The sequence below is a fragment of the Sciurus carolinensis genome, chromosome 7 (assembly GCF_902686445.1).
Source record: "Sciurus carolinensis chromosome 7, mSciCar1.2, whole genome shotgun sequence".
Lineage (NCBI taxonomy): Eukaryota > Metazoa > Chordata > Mammalia > Rodentia > Sciuridae > Sciurus > Sciurus carolinensis.
The window spans coordinates 111,598,575-111,624,449 of record NC_062219.1 but is presented as its reverse complement, the minus strand read 5'-3'; the positions used below and the strand labels follow the sequence as shown (position 1 = coordinate 111,624,449).

Genomic DNA, 25,875 nt, shown 5'->3' with positions numbered 1-25,875 from the left:
ATCTGTCTGTGATCTCTGGATTCTCCTTTGTAGTGTGGAGAGAGGAGGAAGGTACGACTCCCCACCACAGCAGGAAACAGCCTGGAGGAGCTGGAGAATTTAGAACCATTCATTACCCAATGTGGCAGGAACAGCAAGTAGAAATGGATCTGGGATTCGAACTTCAAGCTCCAGAGCTTCCTCAGTTTCCAGTTTGGTTTGGGGTAGAGGAAGAAGCTGCTGTTTATAAAGGATGAGCTAAGGAGGCTCCATGCTTCAGAGTTAGGGGTACCAGGACACTAGGCCCTGACATCATCAGACCACATTATCCAAAGAACCACAGTTTCCTTTTCTGCATCTACTTAGGAGACCACATTTGAGTTCAGCTTAACAGGGAGTTCATGGATTTGAGGAAAGAAGGGGACCCACAAATCAGTTGAAGACACATGCACAAGTGTGTGCTTTGTGCATCTTTCTGGCAGAGAGTATGTGGGAGGGTGTCCTGTGATCCAGAAAAGGGTTACAAGCCACTGCCCTAGACCCTTAGCCTGCTTGTTGAGCAGATAAGCAGGAGTGGGCAGCTGAGTGTTTGGGTAAAGGGTATCCATGTTAAACTAACAGGACTTGATGTATGATTTGTCTCCTTGCCAGACAGAGGTATTGTGAAAGTCGTCTGAGATGACACGTGTGTGAAAGTGCTCTGGTTGTGGAAGGGGATGAATGTAACATGAAACTACATTTTATAAATTATGCTCCTTATTATTGAAACCCTGAATGAGTTATTTGACACTTCTGCAACTCAAATTCTTCATCTGTGCAGCTATTTCTATTTTATTTGTAATTATGGGCTCCTTTTCACTTCTAATACTACTTACTTGTGTTTTAAATTTTGCCCTTGAACTCTGTTTATCCACCGTATTCATTTTTTTCATGTTGTAGTTCTGATAATCTTACTAATTTTATTTCTTATTTTATGATTTCCTTCCTTATCATTTGTGGGGGTTACTTTTTCTTTTCTTTTCTTTCTTTTCTTTTTTTTTTTTTTTTGATACTGGGGATTGAACCCAGGGGTGCTTAACCACTGAGTCACATCCCCAGACTTTTTTATATTTTATTTAGAGACAGGGTCTTGCTAAGTTGCTTAAGGCGTCTCTAAGTTGCCAAGGCTGGCTTTGAACTTATGACCCTCCTGCCTCAGCCTCCTGGGTTGCTGAGATTACTGGTGTGTGCCACTGTGCCTGGCTTCCTTCCTTCCTTCTTTCTTTTTTTAAAAATAAATTTCAAAAATATTTTTTAGTTTTCAGTGGACCTTTATTTTACTTATATGTGGTGCTGAGAATTGAACCCAGTGCCTTACACATGCTAGGCAAGCACTCTACCACTGAGCCACAACCCCAGCCCCACTCCTCATTTCTTAAGTTGAAAGTTTACTCATTAGTTTTGGAAACTTTGTTTTTGAACATTATAATCTTCCTATACTGTCCAAAGATGGATATTTTTCACAGTTTGCATCACTGATTTTGGTTCTGATCTTTCTAGCACTATGGGCCTAGCAGCAGGTGCAAAGCAGTTGTGTAGTCTTTGCTGTATGAGCATTGAAACATGAAGAATGATTGCCCATAGCTTGGAGGAAAATTCCACAGACAGTCTAGAAGCTTCCATTTAAGTGTTGCTTCACCTATATTCACATTGCACTGAGGTCAAAATTAGGTGAGAAATGTGCATTGAGTTGAAAAGTGTTGTAGGAGTCAGACTTCTGTGAATGAAGCGTAAGAGTGCCTTAGTCAATTTCTTTTTCTTTTCTTTCTTCCTTTATGCATATGACTCCTGTGATTAAAATTTATTTCCAAACCTGAAAGAAGGCTTTAATAAGAGTAAAATAAAAATTCAAAGTGATAAAAAGTATTGTGTCTTTAATTGGCAACTTTTATTCTTTGTGGTTTATAAAATAATAATGTTCAAATTGATGGTATCATAGATCCAGTGAAATATAGTATATGCACTTAGGGCTCCAGTTTCTAATTACTGTTTGAGTTGAATCCCACAAGTTTTGATATATAGTACTTATGTCCATGGATCTTTAAGCACCTCATGATTTCCATTATGATTTGTTCTTTTGTATGAATTATTCAGAAGTGTGGTTTGGGTTTCCAGGCTTCTGGATGGTTTTTGGCTGTCTTTTTATCATTGATTTCCAGTTGTATTGCATTGTGGTCAGAGCATGGTCTATATTGTGTTTGTTGACACTTCTTCTGTGGCTTGGTGTCTGGGTAGTTCCTCCTTTGCCAAATGGGGACTGTCCTCTCCTCCTCACGCACTGCCCGTTCCCTGCCCCTTCCATTGGGCTTGACTTTATCCTAGCAACTCACACCACTTGACCTCACAGTACCTGGGGCCACTGTGGGCTCTGGGACATATTCCAGAACAGCATTTCCCTCAGTTGGCTGGCCCTATAAATTGTTTGAGGTGGTTTTTTTTGTTCGTTTGTTTTTGTACTGAAGATTGAACTCAAGGGTGCTTAACTACTGAGCCACATCCCCAGCCCTACTTTGTATTTTATTTAGAGACAGGGTCTTGCTGAGTTGCTAAGTGCCTTAGCTAAGTTGCTGAGGCTGGCTTTGAACTGACCATCCTCCTGCCCCAGCCTCCCGAGTCGCTGGGATTACAGGCGTGTGCCACTGCACCTGGCTTGAGGTGGTTCTTAAACACACTCATTCCCAGGTTATGTCCTTTAGGTCTGGAATCTGCATGTTGAAGGAGTGCCCCCAGGTGATTCTCATGAACCAGCAAATCTGGGAAATTCTGGGCAGTTGCGAATCAGGAAAGGGGGCTGGATGGAGTGCAATGTAGTGATGGAGTCAGACTGGAGAAGAGGAAGATTGTTGCCAAATGTGAGCCAAAGAGCCACTAGGGGAGGGGAATTTGCTGAAAATACAGATTTGCTTAGAAAGATTTTAATTTAATACATCTGTGATGGGATTTGGGAATCCATTTTGTTGTTGTTGTTGTTGTTGTTTTGTTTTTTTTTGTTTTTTTGGAAACAGGGATTGGACTCAGGGGTGCTTAACCATTGAGCCACATCCCCAGTCCTTTTTATTTTTTATTTTAAGACAGTCTCACCGAGTTGCTTAGGGTCTTGTGATCCTTCTGCCTTAGCCTCCCGAATTGCTGGGATTACAGGCGGGCACCACTGCACCCAGTGGGAATCTGTATTTTTAACAGGCCTTGGGTAGTCCTTAGGGTACATTCCAAGAAACTCCAGAGTGGGAGAATTTTGAACGGAGGAAGTAGCTCATCAGGACTTCAAAGTTTGGTGGCACAGGAGAATCCTCTTAGGAGTGAAGGATTTGACTACTTTTTTTTTGAGATAGAGTGGAGCTCATAGGCTCAAATGATCCTCCTACCTTAAACTCTGAACAGCTGGTACTACAGGTGCATGCTGCGGTGCCTGGTAAGAGTGAAGTGTTTTGTGATAGGGCAGGGACTTAACAAGAGTGGAAAGATATGATTCACTTGCTATATGAGTTTGAAGGAAATGAATAAAAAATTGCCTATGCTGTCGATAAATGGAACTTGCAGAGGGCACGTGGTTTATACCACATGCATGTGAAGCATGATCCTATGTAGGCAAAATAGCAGTTAACTTAAAAATGTACTCACAAGTCAGAGAAGTCTCATATTTCTTTTAGCCAGAGGTTAGTGTGTCTATAGATCTTCTGTGCTCTCTGAAGTTATTCATAAAGAAATACAATATCTATTCATCTGATCTTTTTAAATATTTGGACAAGACCCACACACACCCATATAAAGTGAGAAGAAACAGGTTGACTTTTACCATGTATACATTGTATACATTGCCTCTATCTGACAATTACTGACTTTCAGGATGGTATTACTTGTGATTGTGTGTGGTTAGGAAGTTATAATTCTTTTTTAATTTATTCACTGGAACTCTGAGATCTACTTTGTGCCAGCCACGTTCTGGATGCTACTAAGATGAATAAGTCAGTCTGGTGGGGAAAGTATGCAGACTAATGAACGACTCCACAGTGGGAGGGCGATCCCTGGACGTTTTTGAAGGCAGTTCTTTAGGTCATGATTACCAGCTCTATTCACTATTCTTTGTATGAACAAATCTTTTGAAAAGTTGTATTGAGATGTTCAATACAATGTACTTTGATAGACAGCTGGATTCAGGTCTCTCCTCCACTGAGTTCAGAGTAGGTAACTGTGTGTAGCTTTGACTTTGGTATCACAAATACTGCGATCAAACCTGTGCCTAAATGTTTGTATTCTGTGTGATCATAGGCAAGTTGCTTAACTTTCTGAGGCTGATTTCTCATTGTAAGATGCAGGGCGGGGGCATAAGTAATACCTGCATCTACAAGCTGTTGTGGGGATTAAATGGGATAAGGTGTTAACATAATCCCCTGTAAATAGTAAATGCTCATAACGTTAGCTAATTTTAAGGCAAACTATTTATAATCTAGGGAACTAGAGAGAGTGGCAGGTATTTCAATGATGTAATTAAATGGCAATATCTCTGTGTTGCAGGTACTAAATGCAATCATTTCTTGGACTCGAACAGGACATCCTCTGGCAGAAGGGACAGTCCCTCATCCTCTGTTGAAACAGATCTGCATGTCAGTGAGCCTCCAGGCCTCACCAGAGTGTGTGGTCACCTAGAGTAAGTAAGGGTCTCGTAGAGAGACACCACTGTTGGGGTCAACTACCAAGAAGCTGATGGTCTGAGAAGTAGTGCTTGGCAGGGGTGTGGATTCCGGAGTTAAATGGTCTGGGTTCAAGTTCCAGCTCTGCCACTTAGTATCTGTGTGAACTTGAGCAAATTACTTCACCTCTCTAAACCTCATCTGTAAAATGGGGATAATACTTCCTGGGATTGTTTTGAGGATTAAATGAGCTAATACATGAAGAGTGATTGGGAGACTCCCTGGCACACAGTAAGTGCTGTGTAAGTACTTATTACAAAGCCCAAAAGTAGGTGAAATTAAGGTGTATTTTTTTGAGAACACATACACATACATAGGTGGTAAAACCTGAAAAAAACAAAAAGAAAAAAAAAAAGGAAAGAAATGACTATCCTAAGAGTGACAGTCAGGGTATAATTACCTCTCCTGGGAAGGGACCTGCAGATGGGGTGGGGGTGGGGGAACTGGCAGTGTTTCATCTGTTCCCTGAGTTTTTTTTCTTTTTTGGGGGGGATACCAGGAATTGAACTCAGGGCACTGGACCACGGAGCCACATCTCCAGCCCTGTCTCAGTGAGACAGGTCTCACTGAGTTGCTTAGCACCTTGCTTTTACTGAGGCTGGCTTTGAACTTGCAATCCTCCTGCCTCAGCCTCCTAAGCTGCTGAGATTACAGGCATGTGCCACTGTGCCTGGTGAGATGTTGGCTTTATAATTCTAAGACTGTATTTATGTTTTATTTATTTATTTATTTATTTTTTTGGGTGCTGGGGATCGAACTCAGGGCCTTGTGCTTACAAGGCAAGCACTCTACCAACTGAGCTATCTCCCCAGCCCCCTGTATTTATGTTTTAGATACCTTTCTCTGTATTTCTTTTATGGTAATAAGTTTTGAAGATATTTTCTAAAATATTTGTTAAAATGAAAGTTTATTGTAGAAATTTAAAAAATATAAAACACTATTAAAATGAAAGAATAATTTCATACCTGAGAGAATAAATTTGAACATTTTGATATTAGTTTTGGTTTTTTTTATTGGTGTTAGGGATTGAACTCAGAGTCTCACATATGCTAGTGAAGTCCTCTATCACTGAGCTACATTCCTAGTCCTGATATTACTTTTTATATGTGTAAGGGAATTTTTTCTTATCCATGGAAATATGTATTTATTTTACACAATTAAGAACCTATACTACCCTTTTGTAAAACCTGCTTTTTAAAAAGATTCATTTAAGATTTTACTCAGTTGGGGGAGTTTTAAGTTCAGAGTAAGTTGAAGGGGGAAGGTATGGAGAGTTCCCATATCTCCTTGGTCCCCCATGATCAGCATCCTGCTCCAGAAGTACAAATGTTACAAGTGATGAACCTTCATAGACACGTCAGACTCATCCCAAGTCCGTGGTTTATATTAGAACTCACTCTTGGTGCTGTACATCCTATGGTTTTGGAAAAATGCATAGTGACTTGTATCTACCTTTGTAATTTCTTACAGGTTATTTTTCTTTTTTTTCCACATTTTTTTATTGGTGCATTGTAGTTGTACACATTGATGGGATTTGTTCAGAGTGTTTTTCACTTTCCTAAAAATCCTATGGCCTCTGCCTGTCCATCCCTCTTCACTCCCCTAATCCTTGGCTCCACGGTTTTCCCTTTTCCAGAACATCATATAATTGGAATCACATGGCCTGTAGCCTTTTCAGGGTGACTTCTTTCATGTAGTAATATGCATTTAAAGTTTCTCCATGTCTTTTCTTGATCGTTCATTTCTTTTTTGTGCCATGTGATATTCCATTGTTTGAACGTACCATGGCTTGTGTATCCGTTCTCCTACTGAAGGACATCTTGCAGAACCTGCTTCTTAATGATATATACGGGGAAAAATAGCTCATATCTTTGAGTGTTTTTCAAGATCATGGTCTTCAGTGACTACATGCTGGATTGTCAGAACTTCATAGTTTTGTTTTTATTTTTATTTTTCTTCTTCTTCTTCTTCTTCTTTTTTTTTTTTTTTTGCAGTGCTTGGGATTGAACCCAGGGCCTTACACATACTAGGCAGCTGCTGTACCACTAAACTGTATCTCCAACCTGCCCTGTAGTTTAAAAGGGTTTGCTTATTGTGAATAATGCTATAATGAGTATCCCTGTGTGTTCTTCTTTTGCCCCTCTCTGGTTATGTTATAAAGGTAAACTCCTAGAAATGGAATAAAGTTATGCAGTGATTCTTGCTATAATAAAATCTTCTCCAAGGGCTTTGCTACCCCCAGCACTGGACATGGAAGAGATTGGCCATAATACTTAAGCTTTCCCTCTTTAGGTTCTCTATATTAGGTATATGTCACTACCAGCAGCAGCAAGTCCATCTATTTGGAAGGAAAGAAAGCTCAGACTGTCAAGTTCAAATCCTACAGAATGGGAACTGGGTGATTGGTGCAGCTTCTCTCATGATACCTGGGTTAAGGAGGACCTAATTCAGTCAAAGCATGTGTGTTTGAATCTAAACCTCTAGCCTAGACGTAGCCCCAGCTTCAGACTGATATATTCAATTACTTGTTAGATATGTCCACATAGATGTTGCACAGGCTCCTTAAACTCTGTGTGCCTTGACTGAAATTATCATGATTTTCTCAACATCAGGTCCTTTCCTGTGTCTCCTCTGGTAAATGTTCCCATAGTCTCAAAGGTATAGATAGACCCAAGCGTTATACTGGTCTTCTGCCATTCATACAATTGGGATCTAGTCCTGAAATATCTTATAATCCATCTCTTCTGCTTCATCTGCATTATCCAAGCTCTGATCATCTCTCATCTGGACCATTGTGATAACCTCCATACAAGCTATCACTTGTTGCACAATGAATCACCCAAAACTTAATGACTTAAAACAACAACCATTTGTAACCTCATGTCTCCTGTGGGTCAGGAAACAGAGTGGGACTTGGCTGGAGTCTCTTGCTCAAGAGACTCTGAGCTCAAGGTCTCTTGCATGAGATTGCAATCAATGTGCTGACTGGGGCCGTGAGTTCATCTGAAGGCTTGACAGGGGGAGGATACACTCTAAGTTAACTCACATGGTTGGTGGCAGCATTCAGTTCCTTGCAGGCATATGGAACTGAGAGCTTCAGTTCCTCACTGGAGGTTGCCAAGAGATATTCCTTAGTTCCTTGCTTCTACATAAGGCATCTCACAATATGGAAGCTCTCTTCAGCCAGCTAACTAGACCCAGACAAGTCCAGTCTCTTTGTAAACTAAAAGTGACATCTTATTTGTTAGAAGTGAGTCACAAGGATGAAGGAGACTTGAAGACAGAAACAAAGATTGGAGCCAAGGAACACCAAGGATTGCTCATAGCCACTTGAAGTTAGGAGAGAAGCATGTAATGGATTCTCCCTTGAAGTCTTCAGGAGCCTCCCTGCCGACATTTTGATTTTAGACCTCTGGACTCCAGGACTATGAGACAATAAATTTCTGTTGTGTTTAAAAAGAAAATAAAAAACAGCTGGACATGATGATGTGTGCTTATAATCTCAACTTCTCTGGAAGTTGAGGAAGGAGGATCACAAGTTTGAGGCCAATCTAGGCAACTTAGCGAGAGCCTATCTTAAAATAAAAAAATGAAAAAAAAAAAAAAAAGGTTGGGGTGTAGCCCAGAGGTACAGCACCACTGGGTTCAAGATTCAATCTCCAGTTCCATAAAAAAAAAAAAAAGGAGCAATAAAGAAACATCTAAGTTCCCTCATATAAATTGCAAATTCTCCAGATTTACCTTCCTTCTCTTTTTCAGGCTTATCTCCAACATCAAAATCCACATCAAATTTCTTCATTTCCCTACTGTTTCTTCCCGCTGTGACTTTCCTAATGTTGTGTCCTTTGCCTGAAGTGGTTTCTCCCAATACTCTTTACTTGTGTTCACATATTGTAGGTGCTGCTCAGATTCTACTGACTTCCTTCCCTAGGGCCTCCTCTGTGCTAAGCCCCTTTCCATGGGAAGTTGTTTCCCCCTTCCTTCCTACCCAGTTTTAATGAGTATTCTAGATAGAAGCTGCCCTCTTGTGTGATGTCACTCATTGATTGTGATTGAATTCAGGAAGGGCACATGACTCATTCGGGACCAATCAGAGTCCTTCCCTGAGATTTTTTTTTTTTTTTTTCACATTGGGCATGGGTATAAAAGTTGGTTGGAAGACTGAGAATTTGAATTGGAGGCTGTTGATTGCTTATTGTCCTCATGAAAAAGTTGATCTGCATTTGGTAAAAATTAAGCCAAAATGTCTCAACAAACAGGAACCAGCAAGTTCAGGAGACACTGAATCCTGATTCTGGTTGTCCCTAGTGATACCCTTGTCAGGGGAACCTGTACATGCCCATAATTGCTTAAATTACTATGGTTACGTATCTTGACTGATATATGTGGCAAACTTATACCCATCTCTTGAGTCATAGCTCATTCCTTTCCAGATGTCTGCCCTGACCCCTCAAACCTAACTGGATTAGGTGTCCTTCCTGAGAGCGCCCTTAATTTCCTGGAAACTCTGTATCCCTGCATTTGCCCACTCTTCCATGGTGTGGCATCTGTGTTTGTGTCCATCTTTCCTACCCAGCCCTGAGCTCCTTGAGTGGAGGAACTGTGTTGATTCATCTTTGGATCTCCAATGTCTAGACTAGTGCCTGCCACAGAATGGACTCAGGTAAATGTTTGTTGAATAAATAAAGTAGGTGGATACTTTCAAAGTTCTTTTGGAAAGTTTCCTTTATTCTTGCAACATTTTCTATATCATCTAGCAAAACTTTTTATTTCCACCCTGGTATTCAGGTATTTTATAGCAAGGTTAAAGTTGTCATGTATTTAGGATTGGGGAGTGTTGAGTTATTGCACAAGGGCTCTTTATTATTTTTAGTCTAGAGTCAGGAGATCTAGGCTGCAGATCTAGCTCTGACCCAGTCTAGGGGTGTTTATCATCAAAAGTCAAGTGAGAGTTCATTTGCTTTGTAAATAGAAATGATTATATTGGTTCTATTTAGATCACAGGATTATTAGTAGGGAGCAAATGAGACAAACCATGTGAAATTTCTTTGAAATTATTCACATATGAGTGAGGCAATTTTATGAAAAAAATCTCCTATGATTTGATAACAGATAATATACCTGAATACATTGTCTAATGCTATCTACCAATTGCTCAGCCACTTAAGCCAGAAATGGTTACTCTTTCTGCTGACACTCACAATAGCTTGTTGTGGTAGTTTTAACTATCAGGAGTTTCAGTGCTAAACATATTGCTGCTTCTACAATCATTTCAGCCTAGATGTATTTTGATTATTTCTTCCTCTTCTCTATATACTTATTGATTTTTTGTTTACATTTAATGGTTTTATTGAACAAACTTTACTTTTTGGTAATAGACTTACTGAAATAAAATTCATATACCATCAGTTAGGTTTCTCCAGAAAGATGAAGCCTATAAACTTTCTCTCTCTCTTTCTCTCTCTCTGTATTCATTCATACATATATTAAGGAATTTATTTGATAAGTCAGCTCTATGGAGGCTATGAAGTCCCCTGATAGACCACCTGCAAGCTAGAGACCCTGGAATGCCAGTAGCATAGCTCAGTTCATATCTGAAGACCTTAGAACCAGGGAACTGAGTCTGTTACTGTCAGCCTGACGCTGAAGACCTGAGAACCTGGGGAGGTGGGGAAAGGAGTAGACACTCATCTTGGAGTCCAAAGGCCAAGCAGCCTGGAGTTCGATTTTTAGAGATTTTTGTGTGTGTGTGTGTTTGTGTGTGTGGTATTAGGGATTGAGCCCAGGGCCTTGTGCATGCTTGGCAAACTTTCTACCAATGAGTCACATCTCCAGCCTGAACCTGAAGTTCCATTGTCAATAGTCAGGAGAAGAGTGTCCTAGTTCCAGGAAAGAGAGAGGAGATCTTCTTTCCTGTGCCTTTTTTTGTTCTACGTGGACCCCAGCAGACTGGATGATGTCCACTTACATTGAGGGTGGATTCTCTCCACTTAGTTCACTGATTTACTGCCAGTCTTGTCTAGAAACACCATCACCAACACAGTTCCCTAGATATTCGTTAATTTGGTCAAGTTGACAACTAAAATTAACCTTCATACCTTACAATTCACCCATTTAAAGTGTACAACTCAATGGTTTTAGTATATTTGTTGAGTTGCACAACAATCACTACAATTGATTTTAGGACATTTTCATTACCCCAAAAGAAAGTTGTACCCTTTAGTGATAACTACCAAGTCCTTTATCCCCCCGTGGACAATTATTAATCTACATTTTTGTCTACTGATTTTCTTATTCTGTACATTTCACATAAATGAAATAGTCAATATGTGGTCTTTGGTGTCTGTCTGGCTTCTTTCATTTAACATAATGTTATCGAGGTTCATCTATGTTGTAACCTACATTTTTTTTTACATTGTGGTAAAATAAATATAGCAAATACTATTTTATCCAGTTTTAAGTGTACAGTCAGTAGCATTAATTACACTTGTAATTTTTAATTTTTATTTATCTATCTTAAAATATTTTTAGTTGTAGATGAATACAATATTTTATTTATTTTTATGTGGTGCTGAGGATTGAACCCAGTGCCTCACATGTGCTAGGCAAGTGCTTCACCACTGAACCACAACCCCAGCCCCACACTTGTAATGTTGTCTAACTATCACAACTGTTGGTTTTCAAACATTTCCATCATCCCAAACAGAAACTTGGTAACCATTAAGCAATAACTGACCATTCTCCCCTCTCTCCAGTCTCCCTGGCAGTTTCTAATCTACTTTCTATCTTCAGATAAGTGGAACCATACAATATTTTACTTAATATAAATGTTTTCCTTATTTTACTTAATATTATGTTTTTAGTGTTATACATATTTTAGCATTTAACACAACTCCATTCCTTTTTATGGTTGAATAACATTCTGGGGTGTGTGTGTGTGTGTGTGTGTGTGTATGTGTATACACACCAACTTTTGTTTATCCATTCATCTGTGGATGGACTTTTGGATTGTTTCCATTTTGGGCTACTATGAATAATTCTGTAATGGACATGCATATATAAATATATGAGTTTCTGTTTTCAATTCTTTTGGATGTATACCTAGGTGTGGAATTTCTGGGTCACATAATAATTCTATTTATCTTTTTGAGAAACCGTGAAATTGTTTTAAAGCATCCATATTTTGAACATGTTTCAGCCCCTTTGAATTGTGAATAAATAAATGAGATGCTCAGGGACTTTTATAGATGAATAGGCCCAATTCTATAAGTGAGAAGTAGTGTCATTTTAGTGAGACTTGTGAAATGGATTCTAACTACCAGTTTAAGCACACAGAGTACTCTGATTCTCTGCTTTCTTTCCAGCCTTGCTACAGATTTGGGTCAGAAATCTTCCTTCTCACATTCAGATCAGTCCTCTGAAATCTCATTGCCTGACGTCCAAAAGGATGAATACTCTGAGGAGTTCAGCCTGCTTAAGTTGCGGACAAGTGAGTAGGTCATAGACCTCTCCCACGTGCCTCTGTGCCCTTGGTTTACTCAGGAGCCTGCCATACTCTTGACCACAGGCACAGGGGACCCACATCCTAATTCTTACAACAGCTCTTCTGAGGAGCTATCGTCATACATTTTTCAAAACTGAAATACCTATATATAAAAACCATAAAATACTGCTGTAAAATATTAAAATAATATAAAAGTATGTAGCATGTAAAAAATCCTTACTGAATATTCTCCAACAATATCCCCATTCTGCTCCGTAGCTCTGAAAATCATATATATTTTTCTAGAATTTTGTAATATATATGTGTATTTGTGTATTTAATATACACATATATATAAACAGTCATGTGCTGCATATATTTAACATCCTACACTACAGTTTTTACCATTACATTGTAGTGTACTCATTCTACTTATAAAAAAACTTAACTATAAAACAGTATGCATCTTATACATCTCATGTTTACCATGTCTCCTTTTTTATCATTCTTTTAAAAAATATTTTTAGATATATATGACAGTAGAATGTATTTTGACATTTTATACATATGTGGAGTATAGCTTGTTCTAATTAGGATTCCATGTGGAGTTACACTGGAGGTGTATTCATATATGAACATAGGAAAGTTATGTCAGATTCAGTCTACTGTCTTTCCCATTCCCACCCCTCTCCCTTCTCTCTTCCCCTTTTTCTAATGCAATGAACTTCTATTCTTCTCTCCTCCCTCTACCATGTCTCCTGAATGCATCAAGAGCCCTCATTGCGTCAGTGACCTGTATCATCCAACTCTGTGTAAGCACATGCTATGGTGTTCTACAACAATGAAGTAGGCTAATGACACATTTTTTAAATCATTAAGTGATACATGCACACACACACATCAAATAAATGAGCTGCAGTATACAAACTATTTTCAGTCAATAGTGAATAAATCATGCACGTCTTTTGTGCCTGTACATTTAGATCTATGTGGCTATTATAGACCTACTCATTTTACAGAGAAGGAAACTATAGCGTGGGGAGATTTGGTCATCCATATAAGCACACATAGCTAAGAAGTAGAGCAATGGATCAGAACCCAAACTTGGCATCTACATTTTCTTGGTCATCCCAGAGTCTAAGGGGTTTCTGAGAGCTTCTAGGGAATCTTTTATTGTTTAAAATCATTGTTTGCAATGATACAAGAAAAGTATCTAATGATGAAACAGGCACTGAGAGATCCAGTAACTAGCCTGAGGTCTCATAGCAGATTTTTTTTTTTTTTGTACCAGGGATTGAACCCAGGGGCACTCAACCACTGAGTCACATCTGCAGTCCTATTTTGTATTTTATTTAGAGACAGGGTCTCACTGAGTTCACAGCAGCATTTTGCATTTGATATTGTTACATGCAGACATTACAGGAGTCACTGAGGTGATGTCATTGGCCACCGTTGCCACCAATATCACGTTCCACCCAGGTAGGATGCCATGGTTGGTCCAGTCTTTTCCTGGCCAATGGGCTTTGTTTTTTATCTACACAGTTATCAGAGTAAAGGTTTAACATTGTCTCTGAACTTTCCAACCCATACATAATTTCCATGCATAAATTTGGCTTTCCTTTTGAAGGAGAGTTCAAAAAGGAAATACTTATTAGGCCTCTTAGGTAGTCTTCCCTCCGTTTCCCTTCCTTTTGTGCCTCATTTCACAAAAGGTTGACACTGTCCCTGATGTGGAACAAGGAATTATACATATTGGTTAAGGTCATACAGATAGTGTCTGAAGAGTCGTCACCACTTTTTGTCATCTAGTTGCATTCCAGGGCTGGGAACGGTGTTAATGGAAGGATTTCTGATGTCTTCCAGAAGATGGGCAGCGTCCTGAGTGGACTTTTTACCCGAGGTTTAGCAGCAATATCCACACCTACCACGTGGGAAAGCAGTGCTTCTTCGATGGGGTCTTCCTTCGCAATAGGAGGTCTCTGTCAGAGAGGACGGTGGACCAGAGCCTCGGGAGAAAGAAATACGGTATTATTTTCCTCCTGGACCTTGACTATGCAATGCCTGAGAAAACTCTTAACTCATGCTTCTGCAGGCCTGCCTTTGGCAGACTGGGGACAGCCCTGCAGGGTCACCATGTCACCCTAGTGCACGGGAAGGTAGGAAAACAGAGAGGACAGTTGGCAGGTGACATATTTTGGCAAAGAACTCACGACATATGCTAATCCACATTTTTGTTTTGCTCTGAATTTCATAAAATGCTAATGTGACATTTAAGTCATCAGATAAATTCTCTCAGATAGTTATTAATAGAAACCTCACTGAAGTCCTATTCAGTTAGATCTGCCTGTCATATGCGTTCAAAATGTTATATGTTCTCCACAAGGAAAACATTCCATAAACCGTAGCCTGAAGTACATGTTGTTATTTTGTAACTATTTAATTAAAAGAATCAAGATGAGGGCTGGGGAGATAGCTCAGTTGGTAGAGTGCTTGCCTTGCAAGCACAAGGCCCTGGGTTCGATCCCCAGCACCGCAAAAAAAAAAAAAAAAAAAAAAAAAAAAAAAAATAAATAAATAAATAAAAGAATCAAGATGAAAAAAAGTTATGCATACACGCACACACACACAAACACAAACACACAATCTCCTTGGCTTGTAATTTGGTGAGTTCTCTGCCCCCAGCTTACTCTTGAAGGACTTACTGAAAGACCCTAAGAGGTTGCAAAGGACCAATGGGCCACTTGTGGCCCCTTTCTTATAGAAATACCTGTATAGGAGGAGGCAGCCAAAGTTTGGGGGATGAGTAAGTTTTCTGTGGAAGGAGTACAAAGAGAAAGAAGAGAAAGGTTTTTGTTTTTGAGATGTAAAATAGATTTTAAAGCTCATAACACAGATGAATGGTTTTGGAAATCAAGGCCTTTATTTGGTCAGAGAGCCCATGAAAATCCACACTAGATGAGATAGAAGAGTGGTCACAGATATGGGAGTCTTAGGGAAGTCTTGCACCCTGCCCAACTCCTGTTCTGCATGTATATATCAAAAGGAAATGGGATTATCAATATGATCCAAATCTTTTTTAAAATAATTTTTTTAGTTGTAGATGGACACAATATCTTTATCTTATTTATTTTTATGTGGTACTGAGGATCGAACCCAGTGCCTCACACGTGCTAGGCAAGTTCTCTACCACTGAGCCCAGCCCCAGTGATCCAAATCTTAACCCTAACATATCACTTCCCAACGAACTCCACAGTGGGCATTATCCTTGGATGTGTTCAGATAATTGCATATCCTTAATAACTGCAGATATGTAGACTGAAATAGCACAAAAACTTGTGTACCTCTTACATGATTAAAGAAATAGAATATTGTTTTTATATTTGAAGCCTCGGATATGCCTCTTCCAAAATAGTGCATATTTCTCTCCCACTCCAGCGGTAATGCCAATTTTACATTTATTAAAAAGAAAAAATTATTATATAAATCTTCAAATGTACTAAGGTAGAGAAATATCATATTGAAACCTGATGCACTCATCCACTTAATGTCAATAATTCTCAACATGAGACTAATTTTGTTTCATCTTTAACCTCTCCTTAGGGATTACTTTATTTAATTTAATTTTTTAACAGGTGCAATTTTTATTGGTGCATATAATTATACAAATAGTACGATTCATTATGCCATATTTGTATGTGCACATAATATAATTGATCAGTCTCATTCCCTAGCACCTTCCCTTTCCCTCTCCTCTTTCCTCCCTTATCTGCTTGCTTTATTCTTTTTTTTTTTTTTTTTTTTTTTTTTTTGGTGCTGGGGATCGAACCCAGGGCCTTGTGCTTGCAAGGCAAGCACTCTACCGACTGAGCTATCTCCCCAGCCCTGCTTGCTTTACTCTTTAGACATTATTTTAAAGCAAATTACAGACATCATATCATTTCATCTGTAAATATATCATATAGAAAAGGATTCTTTCTATACATATAATCACAATACCATGACACAATATCATATCTTTAAAAAATGAAGTAATTTCTTCATCAAATATTCAGTCAGTATGCAAATATCCAATTGTCTCATAAATCTCATAATTTAAAAAAAATTAATTTGTTTGAATCAGGATTCAAATAAGGCCCACACATTGAAATTAGTTGGATGTCTTTTAAATCTCTTTGAATGTATAGGTTCTCCCCCACTTTTTAAGTACAATTTATCTTATGAAGAAAAAGGTCACTTGTCCATGATCAGGATTTTGCTGATTACTTCCCTTAGTATTGTTTCATAGGTTCCCCTTCCCTGTGTATCTCCTGTAAATTGGTTATTGTAGCTATAGTCTTGATTTGTTTTAGTATGATTACTTAGGCAATATTGTACAATGACTACTTCTTTATTTTTTTGTTACTGGGGATTGAACCCAGGGCCTCATGCTTGCTACTAGGTAAGCACTCTTTCACTGAGCTACATCCCCAGCCCTTTTAGTTTATTTTGAAACAAGTTCTCCCTAAGTTGCCCAGACTAGCCTTAAACTTGTGATCCTCCTGCCTCAGCCTCCTGAGTAGCTGGGATTACAGGACTGCACCACTACTCCTGGTGTACAGTGACTTCTGTACATATCAAATACAATGGACTTTTTCCATTTCTTCTCTTCCTTGATCTCCTTGCAGCATTTGATACTGCCATGTTCAACACTGGTCACTTCTTCCTTTGTGGAATTCTTTCTTCCCTTGTTATTTCTCAGACAAGCAAGAAATGAACAAGCATGATCAGGAAGTACCAGCCAGTTGCCGTTTTGAACTGTAGTACAACACATTTTATTACAGAGAAAAATAAGTCAAAATACATTTAAATAGTGGTTGTCTCTAACTCTTCAGTTATGATCTAGTGGTGGAGTTCCCTAAAGGCCTAATTAATGCCACAAGAGAAAGAATAAAATGGTTATAGATATAGGTTGTAGGGAAAAGGCCTGAAAATATAATTTTTTTCTATTGGATAGCTCTTCCTACAGGAAAGTATACTCTGACTCTACAAGTCATAGTAGGATGTTTTCTGCTGCAGTAACAATCAATCCCTGAAATCTCTGAAATCCTAAAATCTCAGAAGCTTAACCATGAAAGTTTACTTTGTTTTCTGATAAAGTCTGCCATGGATTCAGTAATCTTTACTTTTTCCACTTGTTGATATTATCCCATGAGATCTTTTAGAGAGTTCATTTCTAAATGTTGTCTGCAGACCACCTGCACCATAATCAACTAGAGAGTTTGCAAAATAAATAGACAATATTAAAAATAAAATAAAATAAAATAAAAATAAAAATAAAAAATGCTAGTTTCGGAAAACTCTCCATATCTCTGAAACGGAATTTCTTGGGTTGGAACCAGGAACCTTCATTTTTAATAAGCTCTGGGGGTCATTCTTAGGAGTGCTAAGATTTTAGAGCCTCTGTTCTAGAGTATATGGCATTTACTGCTTTCTAGTGTTATCTCTTTATTTGGCATGTTTTGTCTCCAACCTAGAAAAGATTCCCTAGGTAGAGGTTTCTTCCTTGGCTACATGGACATTGTATTTCCCAGATTAAAAATTTTCAAGATGGGAAAGTATTAGTCTAGTTCTGATTTCAAATAATAACAGTTGTTACCATTTCTTGAATACCAATTATATGCTTGGAGCATTTTCACCTACTACCATGATAACACTGCAAGTACATATTTGAAATAAACAGTTTGCAAAGGAGGCTTAGGGAGATGAAATAAATGACTCAAGGGCACAGAACTAGAAATTACAGAATTGAATTTGCACTCAGGTGTGACTGACTCTGAAGTCCAAACCCGTTTTAGCACCTCTCCCTGTCACCTGATTCTCACCTATCACTGCCCTAATTTGGGATTGAAATGATACAGTCCCTATACTCTTCCTGCTTTTAATCCTCAGTGAATATTCAAGGCATGGGTGTAGTTGTTGCTATTTTACTACACAGAAGAGCTAATAGGAAGTCTAGACACAGTTTTGGCTGTTGAAAAGTTTTTTTGAAAGAGAAAGGCAAAAATTCAAATTCCTCAGTAACTCTAGAACTCCCACCTATTGTGCAGATAACTTTTTGAGTTAGCTAGAGGACAATGTAGTCAGGAAGCAGGTTATCAAAATATGCCCCAGCTCTCCCTCTGGCTTGTATTTTGTGGATACAGTTAAATTCAGTAATATCAACAAGCCTTTCAAGAAAAAAAGAGAAAAAAAGGAGGCCTGATCACTGGACATGTGACAAAGAAGGACATTGTCAGGCCTCTGCCAGGCATCGCTGCTCCTAAGTGCAGTGCTAGCTGGTCTCCTCCATCCAGGTTTGTTTTCTTAGGAGATATAGTGTCGGGCATGCGGGTTTAAGTGACCTTCCCGCACTGCTCTGCCTGCTCTCCTGCGCCTGTGGTTGGTTTCTTGTTTGTGGCACTAGAAGAAGCTGAGCTGGGCGTCAGAGTATCATGAACCCAGAAAGCAGGGCGCACCCTGTGGTGGCAGACTTCTCCTCCACAGCTGTTCACCAGGAGGGCACCTCCCATGCAGAGCCACCCCAGCCTGGAAGCAGGACACTCATCAGCTGATTTCCTCCTGAGACTCAGTCAGAGGGCAGAACTCCAAGGACTTTCTAGGACTTCTTGGACTTTCTAGGATTCATGGATTCAAAGGGCAATAATGCTCAGGTGTACTAATGAAAAGATTTTAATGTTAGAGATCTTTCAAATCAGTGCAAAGATACCTCTCGTTTACTGTATATTTTGAACGAAAACATGCCATCTGAACCCAAGCCTGTTCTTTTTCCCCAAGGCAAGGTAATCTTAACAACACCTTTTAGAAAATGTTCCAAACCCAGGCTCACACTTTTATCTTCATCACCTCAAGGCTAGATAATCACAAATAGAACTTCAAGAAACCTCTATATAACTCATAATAAAACACTAAAATAGTCTATTTTCATTGTCATGTTGCTACCTAGCACAAACTTGTGGGTCATCTCCACTCCTTTGTGTGATGTTATTTTCAAGTGTTTTCTGCAGGTATTGATTCAAGGAATGGAATTCCAGAATTCACTCCAGGGGACAATCCATATATGTTCCCAGAACAGAGTAAAGGCTTCCACAAAGTAGGATCCACTCTGCCACCAGTGAACTTCTCATTGTAAGTACATGTTATTTCCAGAGTTACTTTGTTGACTTTAAAGGATTTGTGTCTATCTACTACATATAAATTATGTTTTTAAAGGGGTGTATCTCAGCAAGACATGATCTGGTAAAAACTCCTTAAAAAGTTTATCTTTAGTTAATTAGTGCACACACACATACGCATGGATCATTGAAATTACAAAATACACAAGGTGAAAAAAGTCAAAAAATTCACTGACACATAGTAATTGTACATATTTATGGGCTACAGTGTGATATCTCAAGACCTGCCTACAACTATACACAAGATCTGGACTGCAAACAAGTGGTTGTCAATTTTTCTTTCCACTTCTATTACTGCAAACTTGAAGGTTTTCGAATTTTTATACTAAATTAGATCGTTGGTTAGTGACTACTTGGTTGATTTAAACTTGGAAGTAAACTTAGACCCCAGTGATTTGGGAGAACAGGAGAATCACTAAATTAAAACAATTGCAGCATTGCACTTAAAACAGAAGTTTAAAAATTAACCATATGGGTTATAATGACTTTGACTTAAAGATAATAAAAATAATAAAGGTTATGACCTTTATAGTTTTTGAAGGTTGTACTTGAAAATTAAAACTGGAAAACAAGACATTTTTGAACACAATGATTTATTAATCTCTATGCTGTCGGAAGCCATACCAATTTTATGGTTGCTTTTTCTGTTTTTTTTCAGAGTGCCTTATGAAAAGAAATTTGATACATTTATTCCACTTGAACCTCTTCCACAAGTTCCCAAGTGAGTTTATCACCAAATTTTATATTAGCCCATTTTTATGAAAACATCAATTATTTATTCTTTTCTCCTATTGAGGAGCCTGTGACAGTCGACACCTAGGGACCTTTTGAATCCAGCAGGAGGGTGGGGTAATTTGTGAGGAGGGTATTTGGGGGGACATGTGGAGGTCAAGTGTCTGTGGCATCTGGCCACTGGGATGGGCACATATTCAAGAGGTGATTAGCAAATGATCACATGCCATGTGCTGTGTTAGGTGTGCATGACAGGAGAGTTTACATGGAGCCAATAGGCTTCTTGCTTCCAGAGCAGAGAGAAAGCAGCGGAGGACTCCTGTATCTGAAGGGAACATCATTCTTGAAGGGAACATCATTCCCCTGTCTTTATACTTTTATTCAGTTCCACTCTGAACCTCATTTATTTACCTCGGTAGGAGGAGATATTTAAAAAGAAAGATGTATTTTTTTCTTTCTTTCTTTTGTGTTCTAACACAAAACTGTCACATATAAGTATGGACAGAGTAAGCAAATGTCCAAGAGTCTGACCTACCAGAGTTCAGGGTGGGCGAAACAAACCCTGGAGCTCAATGGGAAAAAAAGTCTTTTGTTCCAAACTTGGGAGCTTTAATACCCTCATTCTGCTGCATTATTACTTACAGCACATACTTAGGGTTCATGCTTGTACTTTACAGGTTTTATAAATTCTGTTCTAGAATATTCAAAATAATAACAATTGTCTAAATCCCATCATCCTACCCAACTATTTTGGCTCTTGTGTGTTGCTTTTCATATTTAAATGTTTTTTTAAATTTATTTTTATTGTAAACAAATGGTATACATCTTGTTTCTCTGTACATGAAGTAGAGGCATACCATTTGTGTAATCATACATTTACATAGGGTAATAGTTTTTGATTCATTCTGTTATTTTTTTCCTTCCCCCCACCCCTCCCACCCCTCTTTTTTCCTCTATACAGTCCTTCCTTCCTCCATTCTTGCCCCCTCTCCCCCATTATGTGTCATCATCTGCTTATCAGTGAGATCATTTGTCCTTTGGTTTTTTGAGATTGGCTTATCTCACTTAGCATGATATCCTCCAATTTTATCCATTTGCCTGCAAATGCCATAATTTTATTATTCTTTATGGCTGAGTAATATTCCATTGTGTATATATACACACACACACACACACACACACACATATATATATATATATATATATATATACCACAGTTTCTTTATCCATTCATCAACTGAAGGGCATCTACAATCTGGCTATTGTGAATTGGGCAGCTATGAACATTGATGTGGCTGTATCTCTATAGTATGGATAGTGGGAACATTCCTTAACATTGTAAAAGCCATCTATGCTAAGCCCATGGCCAATATCATTCTAAATGGTGAAAAACTGAAAGCATTCCCCTAAAAACTGGAACAAGGCAGAGACGCCCTCTTTCACCACTTCTATTCAACATTGTTCTTGAAACTCTAGCCAGAGAAATTAGACAGACCAAAGAAATTAAAGGGATATGAATAGGAAAAGAAGAACTCAAACTATCCCTATTTGCTGATGACATGATTATATATTTAGAGGAACCAGGAAATTCCACCAGAAAACTTGTAGAACTCCTAAGTGAATTCAGTAAAGTAGCAGGATATAAGATCAATGCTCATAAATCTAATGCATTTTTATACATAAGTGACGAATCTTCAGAAAGAGAAGTTAGGAAAACTGCCCAATTCACAATAGCCTTGAAAAAAATAAAATACTTGGGAATCAATCTCACAAAAGAGGTGAAAGACCTCTACAATGAGAACTACAGAACACTAAAGAAATAAATTAAAGAAAACCTTAGAAGATGGAAAGATCTTCCATTTTCTTGGATAGGCAGAATTAATATTGTCAAAATGGTCATACTACCAAAAGTGCTCTACAGATTCAATGCAATTCCAATTAAAATCCCAATGATGTACCTTACAGAAATAGAGCAAGCAATCATGAAATTCATCTGAAAGAATAAGAAACCCAGAATAGCTAAAGCAATCCTTAGCAGGAAGAGTGAAGCAGGGGGTATTGCAATACCAGACCTTCAACTATACTATAAAGCAATAGTAACAAAAACGGCATGGTATTGGTAGACAGGTAGATCAATGGTACAGAATAGAGGACATGGACACAAACCCAAATAAATGTTTTTAATAGAATAGTAATGAGTTTGTTTTCCTAAAACAGGTAAGCTTTGGTTTTTTTTTTTTTTTTTTTTTTTTTTTTTTTTTTTTTTAGGACAAAACACTGTAGACTAGCAAATTCTTTTGAGCTGTGACCAGTAAGAGAATTAGGAAATTTGGACCCTTTCTTCCAGGGACAGTTACCATGATGAAAAAGTCTGCCAACCCATTAGTCATGGCAGGAGACAGAAAGCCTTCAGTTTCAGCTTTTGTTGTTGGATTTATCATTTGTTGTTTTCTCAGTTCATTATTTTCTACTATAGTCTAATTAATGCTATTCCCATTTAGTGACTATTGTGTTTTTAATCTCTAGAAATTTCATTGTATTTTTAAATATCTTTTATTTCCTTCCTCACAATTTTCACATTTTCCTTAAATACTTGAATATAGTTTTAATAGCTGTTATAACATTTTTGTCTGATAACTCTATGATCTCTCATCATTTCTGGATCTGTTTTTACTGAATGATTTATTTCCCCCTGGTTATGGTCATGTTTTCTTGCTTCTTGGAATGTCTAGTGATTTTTGTTTGGATACTGGGCATTATAATTTTATATTGCTGAATGTCTAACTTTACTCTAGTAGGCAGTTAAGTCACTTGCAGTCTTATGATCTTTTTTATTTTTATTTTTTATTGTTATTGACATATATTTTGTGATCCATGGGTCTTTTTTTTTCTTTATCCTGTTTTTTTTTTTTTTTTTTTTTAACCAGGAATTGAACCCAGGTCCTTGCATGTACTAGGCAAACACTCCACACCAAGAGTTCTGGCTCCAGCCTCAGCTTTATTTTTAAGCTTTGTTAGGGTATATTTAAAGTAGACTTTAGTCTAAAGATAGCGTAACCCCACTACTGAGGTGTAGCCCTTTTAGGGTCTTGGTGTATGCTTTCACTGATTAGTGAGTCTTCACTTCTGTGGTGGGAACTTCCCTGACTTTTACCCCTTGGTAAGCCCTGAGAATAACTCAGCTCACAGTTTCATAATCACTCTTGTGGAGTGTCTTGTGGAGTTCTAACCTAAACATTAATATTCAGCAAAGACTCAAAGAGACTGATATGTAAATTTCCAAAGCTCATTTTCTGTACAGCTTCTTATTTTCCAGGACTCTGCTCTGTAGCTTCCAACTCTTTCAGACTCCTTGAACTCTGATCTCTAGCCCTTCAAACTTAGAGAGAACACCATGCTGTGCTTGGGATTTCCCATCTCTGCTCTGTGATATGGAATGTGTCTCCTTGTGAAAGCTGGGTGATCATGGGACTCTCATTTGTTTTCCTTTTCTCCAAGACCACAATCTTGTGCTATCTGTTTCATGTCTGGTGGCCACTGTCTCATACATTTTGTTCAGTTTTGTAGTGAAAGCCTCCTTAATTACCTATGAATAAAATTTATAGGTGTTTTTTTCTTTTCCCAAGTTATTTGATAAATCAGTTTTGTGCAATTGCATTGTTCTCATTAAAGTTATTCACATCAGCTGGGCTTGGTGGTGGGTGCCTATGACCTCAGCTCCTTAGGAGGCTGAAGCAGGAGGATTTCTTGAGCTCAGGAGTTTAAGGCCAGTCTGAGCAAAATAGTAAGGCCCTGTCTCAAAAAAAAAAACAAAACAAAAAAAAACCAAACAAACAAAAAAAAACAACTGCTTGGGGTATAGTTCAGTGGTAGAGTACCCTTGGGTTCAATCCCCATAATGGGGGAAAAGAAGTTATTCACATCTTTAAATATCATGCTGGCTGGAGTCTGGTATGGTGGACATGCTGAGGCAGAAGGACTACAAGTTTGAAGTTAGTCTGGGCAACTTAGTAAGTACCTTTCTGAAAGTAAAACCTAAGAAGGGGTTGGGATGTAGTTCAGTGGTAGAGCACCCTTAGGTTCAATCCCCAGTACCAACCAACCAACAAACAAACAAAACTCCCACAAACAAACAAAGTCACCCATAACAAATCCTCATTGTGCTTAGAAATTAAAAATGTTAAATCTGCAAATGCAACAATCTAAATTCAAAATGAGGACAAATCCCGATAACTAAACATCTTATACGACTTGCCCCAGTCTTCCCTAGTTTGTCTTTATCTAGTTAGAGACAAAGCCAGAGTTAGAATACAAATTATGGAGGTGAGATTAGTTATTGAATAGTACTATAATTTGCAATATGTCTATGGGAATTTTTAATCAGCTCAACAGATATCAGCAGAGTGCCATTTGTGTCCTTGGGTGACAAGAGGAATGGAAAAGTGGTGAGGTGATGGAAGAATAAGACATAATGCATGTTTCATGTATCATTGTCCAACAGGGACGAGACCTTAAGATATAACCAGATATTATAACTACAACTATTACCAAGCAAAGTCTGTAATTCCAGCTACTTGGGAGACTGAGGCAGGAGAATCACAAGTTTGAGGTTAACCTAGGTAACTTAATGAGACCCTATTTCAAAACAAAAAATAAAGAGGGGCTGGGGATATAGCTCAGTGGTAGAGCACCTCTAGGTTTAACTCCTGGTACCAACAACATAAAAAAAATGCACTCTTACTTTATTTCATTTATTTTTGCACAGTGCTTCTTAACCACTAATGGTGTTTGTAAATTTCACATCAGACAAATTCAAACTCAGAGTACTGTCTTCTTTCTGCAGCTTGCCTTTCTGGGTGAAGGAGAAGGCCAATAATTTGAAGAACGAGATAAGAGAGGTGGAGGAACTTGACAACTGGCAGCCAGCAGAGCCCTTGTTACAGAGTTTATTCCCTTTAGGTGGGTCAAAGAAACTTCAAAAAACAGCATAAAAACTGGAGGACTCCAGAAGAGCAGGCTTTTGAGAGACTTCACATGGAGAGGAGAGAAGCAAAGCCTCTCCTAGAATGGATGTGTCTCCTGCCCAAGCTGGTTCCTTGGGCAGATGCCATGACTGTGCATTGAGAGTTGAGTGTGCTGGTTTGATAGCCATTAGTCTTTTTGTTTGCTTTGGTTTGGTTTGGTTTTTGAAACAGGGACTTGCCTTGTTGCTCAGACTGGGCTTGAATTTGAGATCTTCCTGCTTTAGCCTCCTGAGATTACATATGTGCACCACCACCCAGGGCTCTGTTAGTTTTAGAAAGTAACACAACCTTTAACTTTATGCCTCTATCCACAGGTTTTTTGAACTTACCAAAACAATTCTGAACAGAAACAGACCCACAAAACATGCGCTGACCATAGACTGGCGAGTTTCTTCAGTTGCTGTTTTTGACAATGTTATAAATCAAATGTTTGACTCTGTTGACTCTGATGTGTCTTGTTTATATTTTAAAAACTTTCAAACATATAGAAAAGTTTCAAGAATCATATAATGAACACTGCATATCCTTTACCTGGATTCTACAATTATTAACATTTGTCCAAAATTTCTCTTTCTCATTATTACTATTATTATTTTGCTGAACTTTATTGAAGAGTGAATGACAGACATCATAACCCTTTACACCTACAGACCTGCATACTTTGGCATTTTTTCCTAAGATCAATGATTCTTTAATAACTGTATACAGATATCAAA

At 38.3% G+C, this 25,875-nt stretch overlaps 1 protein-coding gene across 5 annotated transcripts in view; it reads left to right on the top strand.

Moving 5' to 3' along the window:
* Spats1 (spermatogenesis associated serine rich 1) overlaps nt 1-25,875 on the top strand; it is a 30,310-nt gene extending 4,435 nt beyond the window's left edge. For 3 of the 5 annotated variants that reach the window (XM_047558677.1, XM_047558673.1, XM_047558676.1), the window contains 6 exons: nt 4,534-4,666; nt 12,074-12,198; nt 14,056-14,217; nt 19,224-19,356; nt 20,062-20,124; nt 24,979-25,875. In XM_047558677.1, coding sequence (XP_047414633.1) covers nt 4,534-4,666; nt 12,074-12,198; nt 14,056-14,217; nt 19,224-19,356; nt 20,062-20,124; nt 24,979-25,126 — 764 coding nt within the window. In that variant the 3' untranslated portion in view covers nt 25,127-25,875. The remainder of the gene's footprint in view (nt 1-4,533; nt 4,667-12,073; nt 12,199-14,055; nt 14,218-19,223; nt 19,357-20,061; nt 20,125-24,978) is intronic. The other 2 variants (XM_047558674.1, XM_047558675.1) reach the window with 2 other exon arrangements.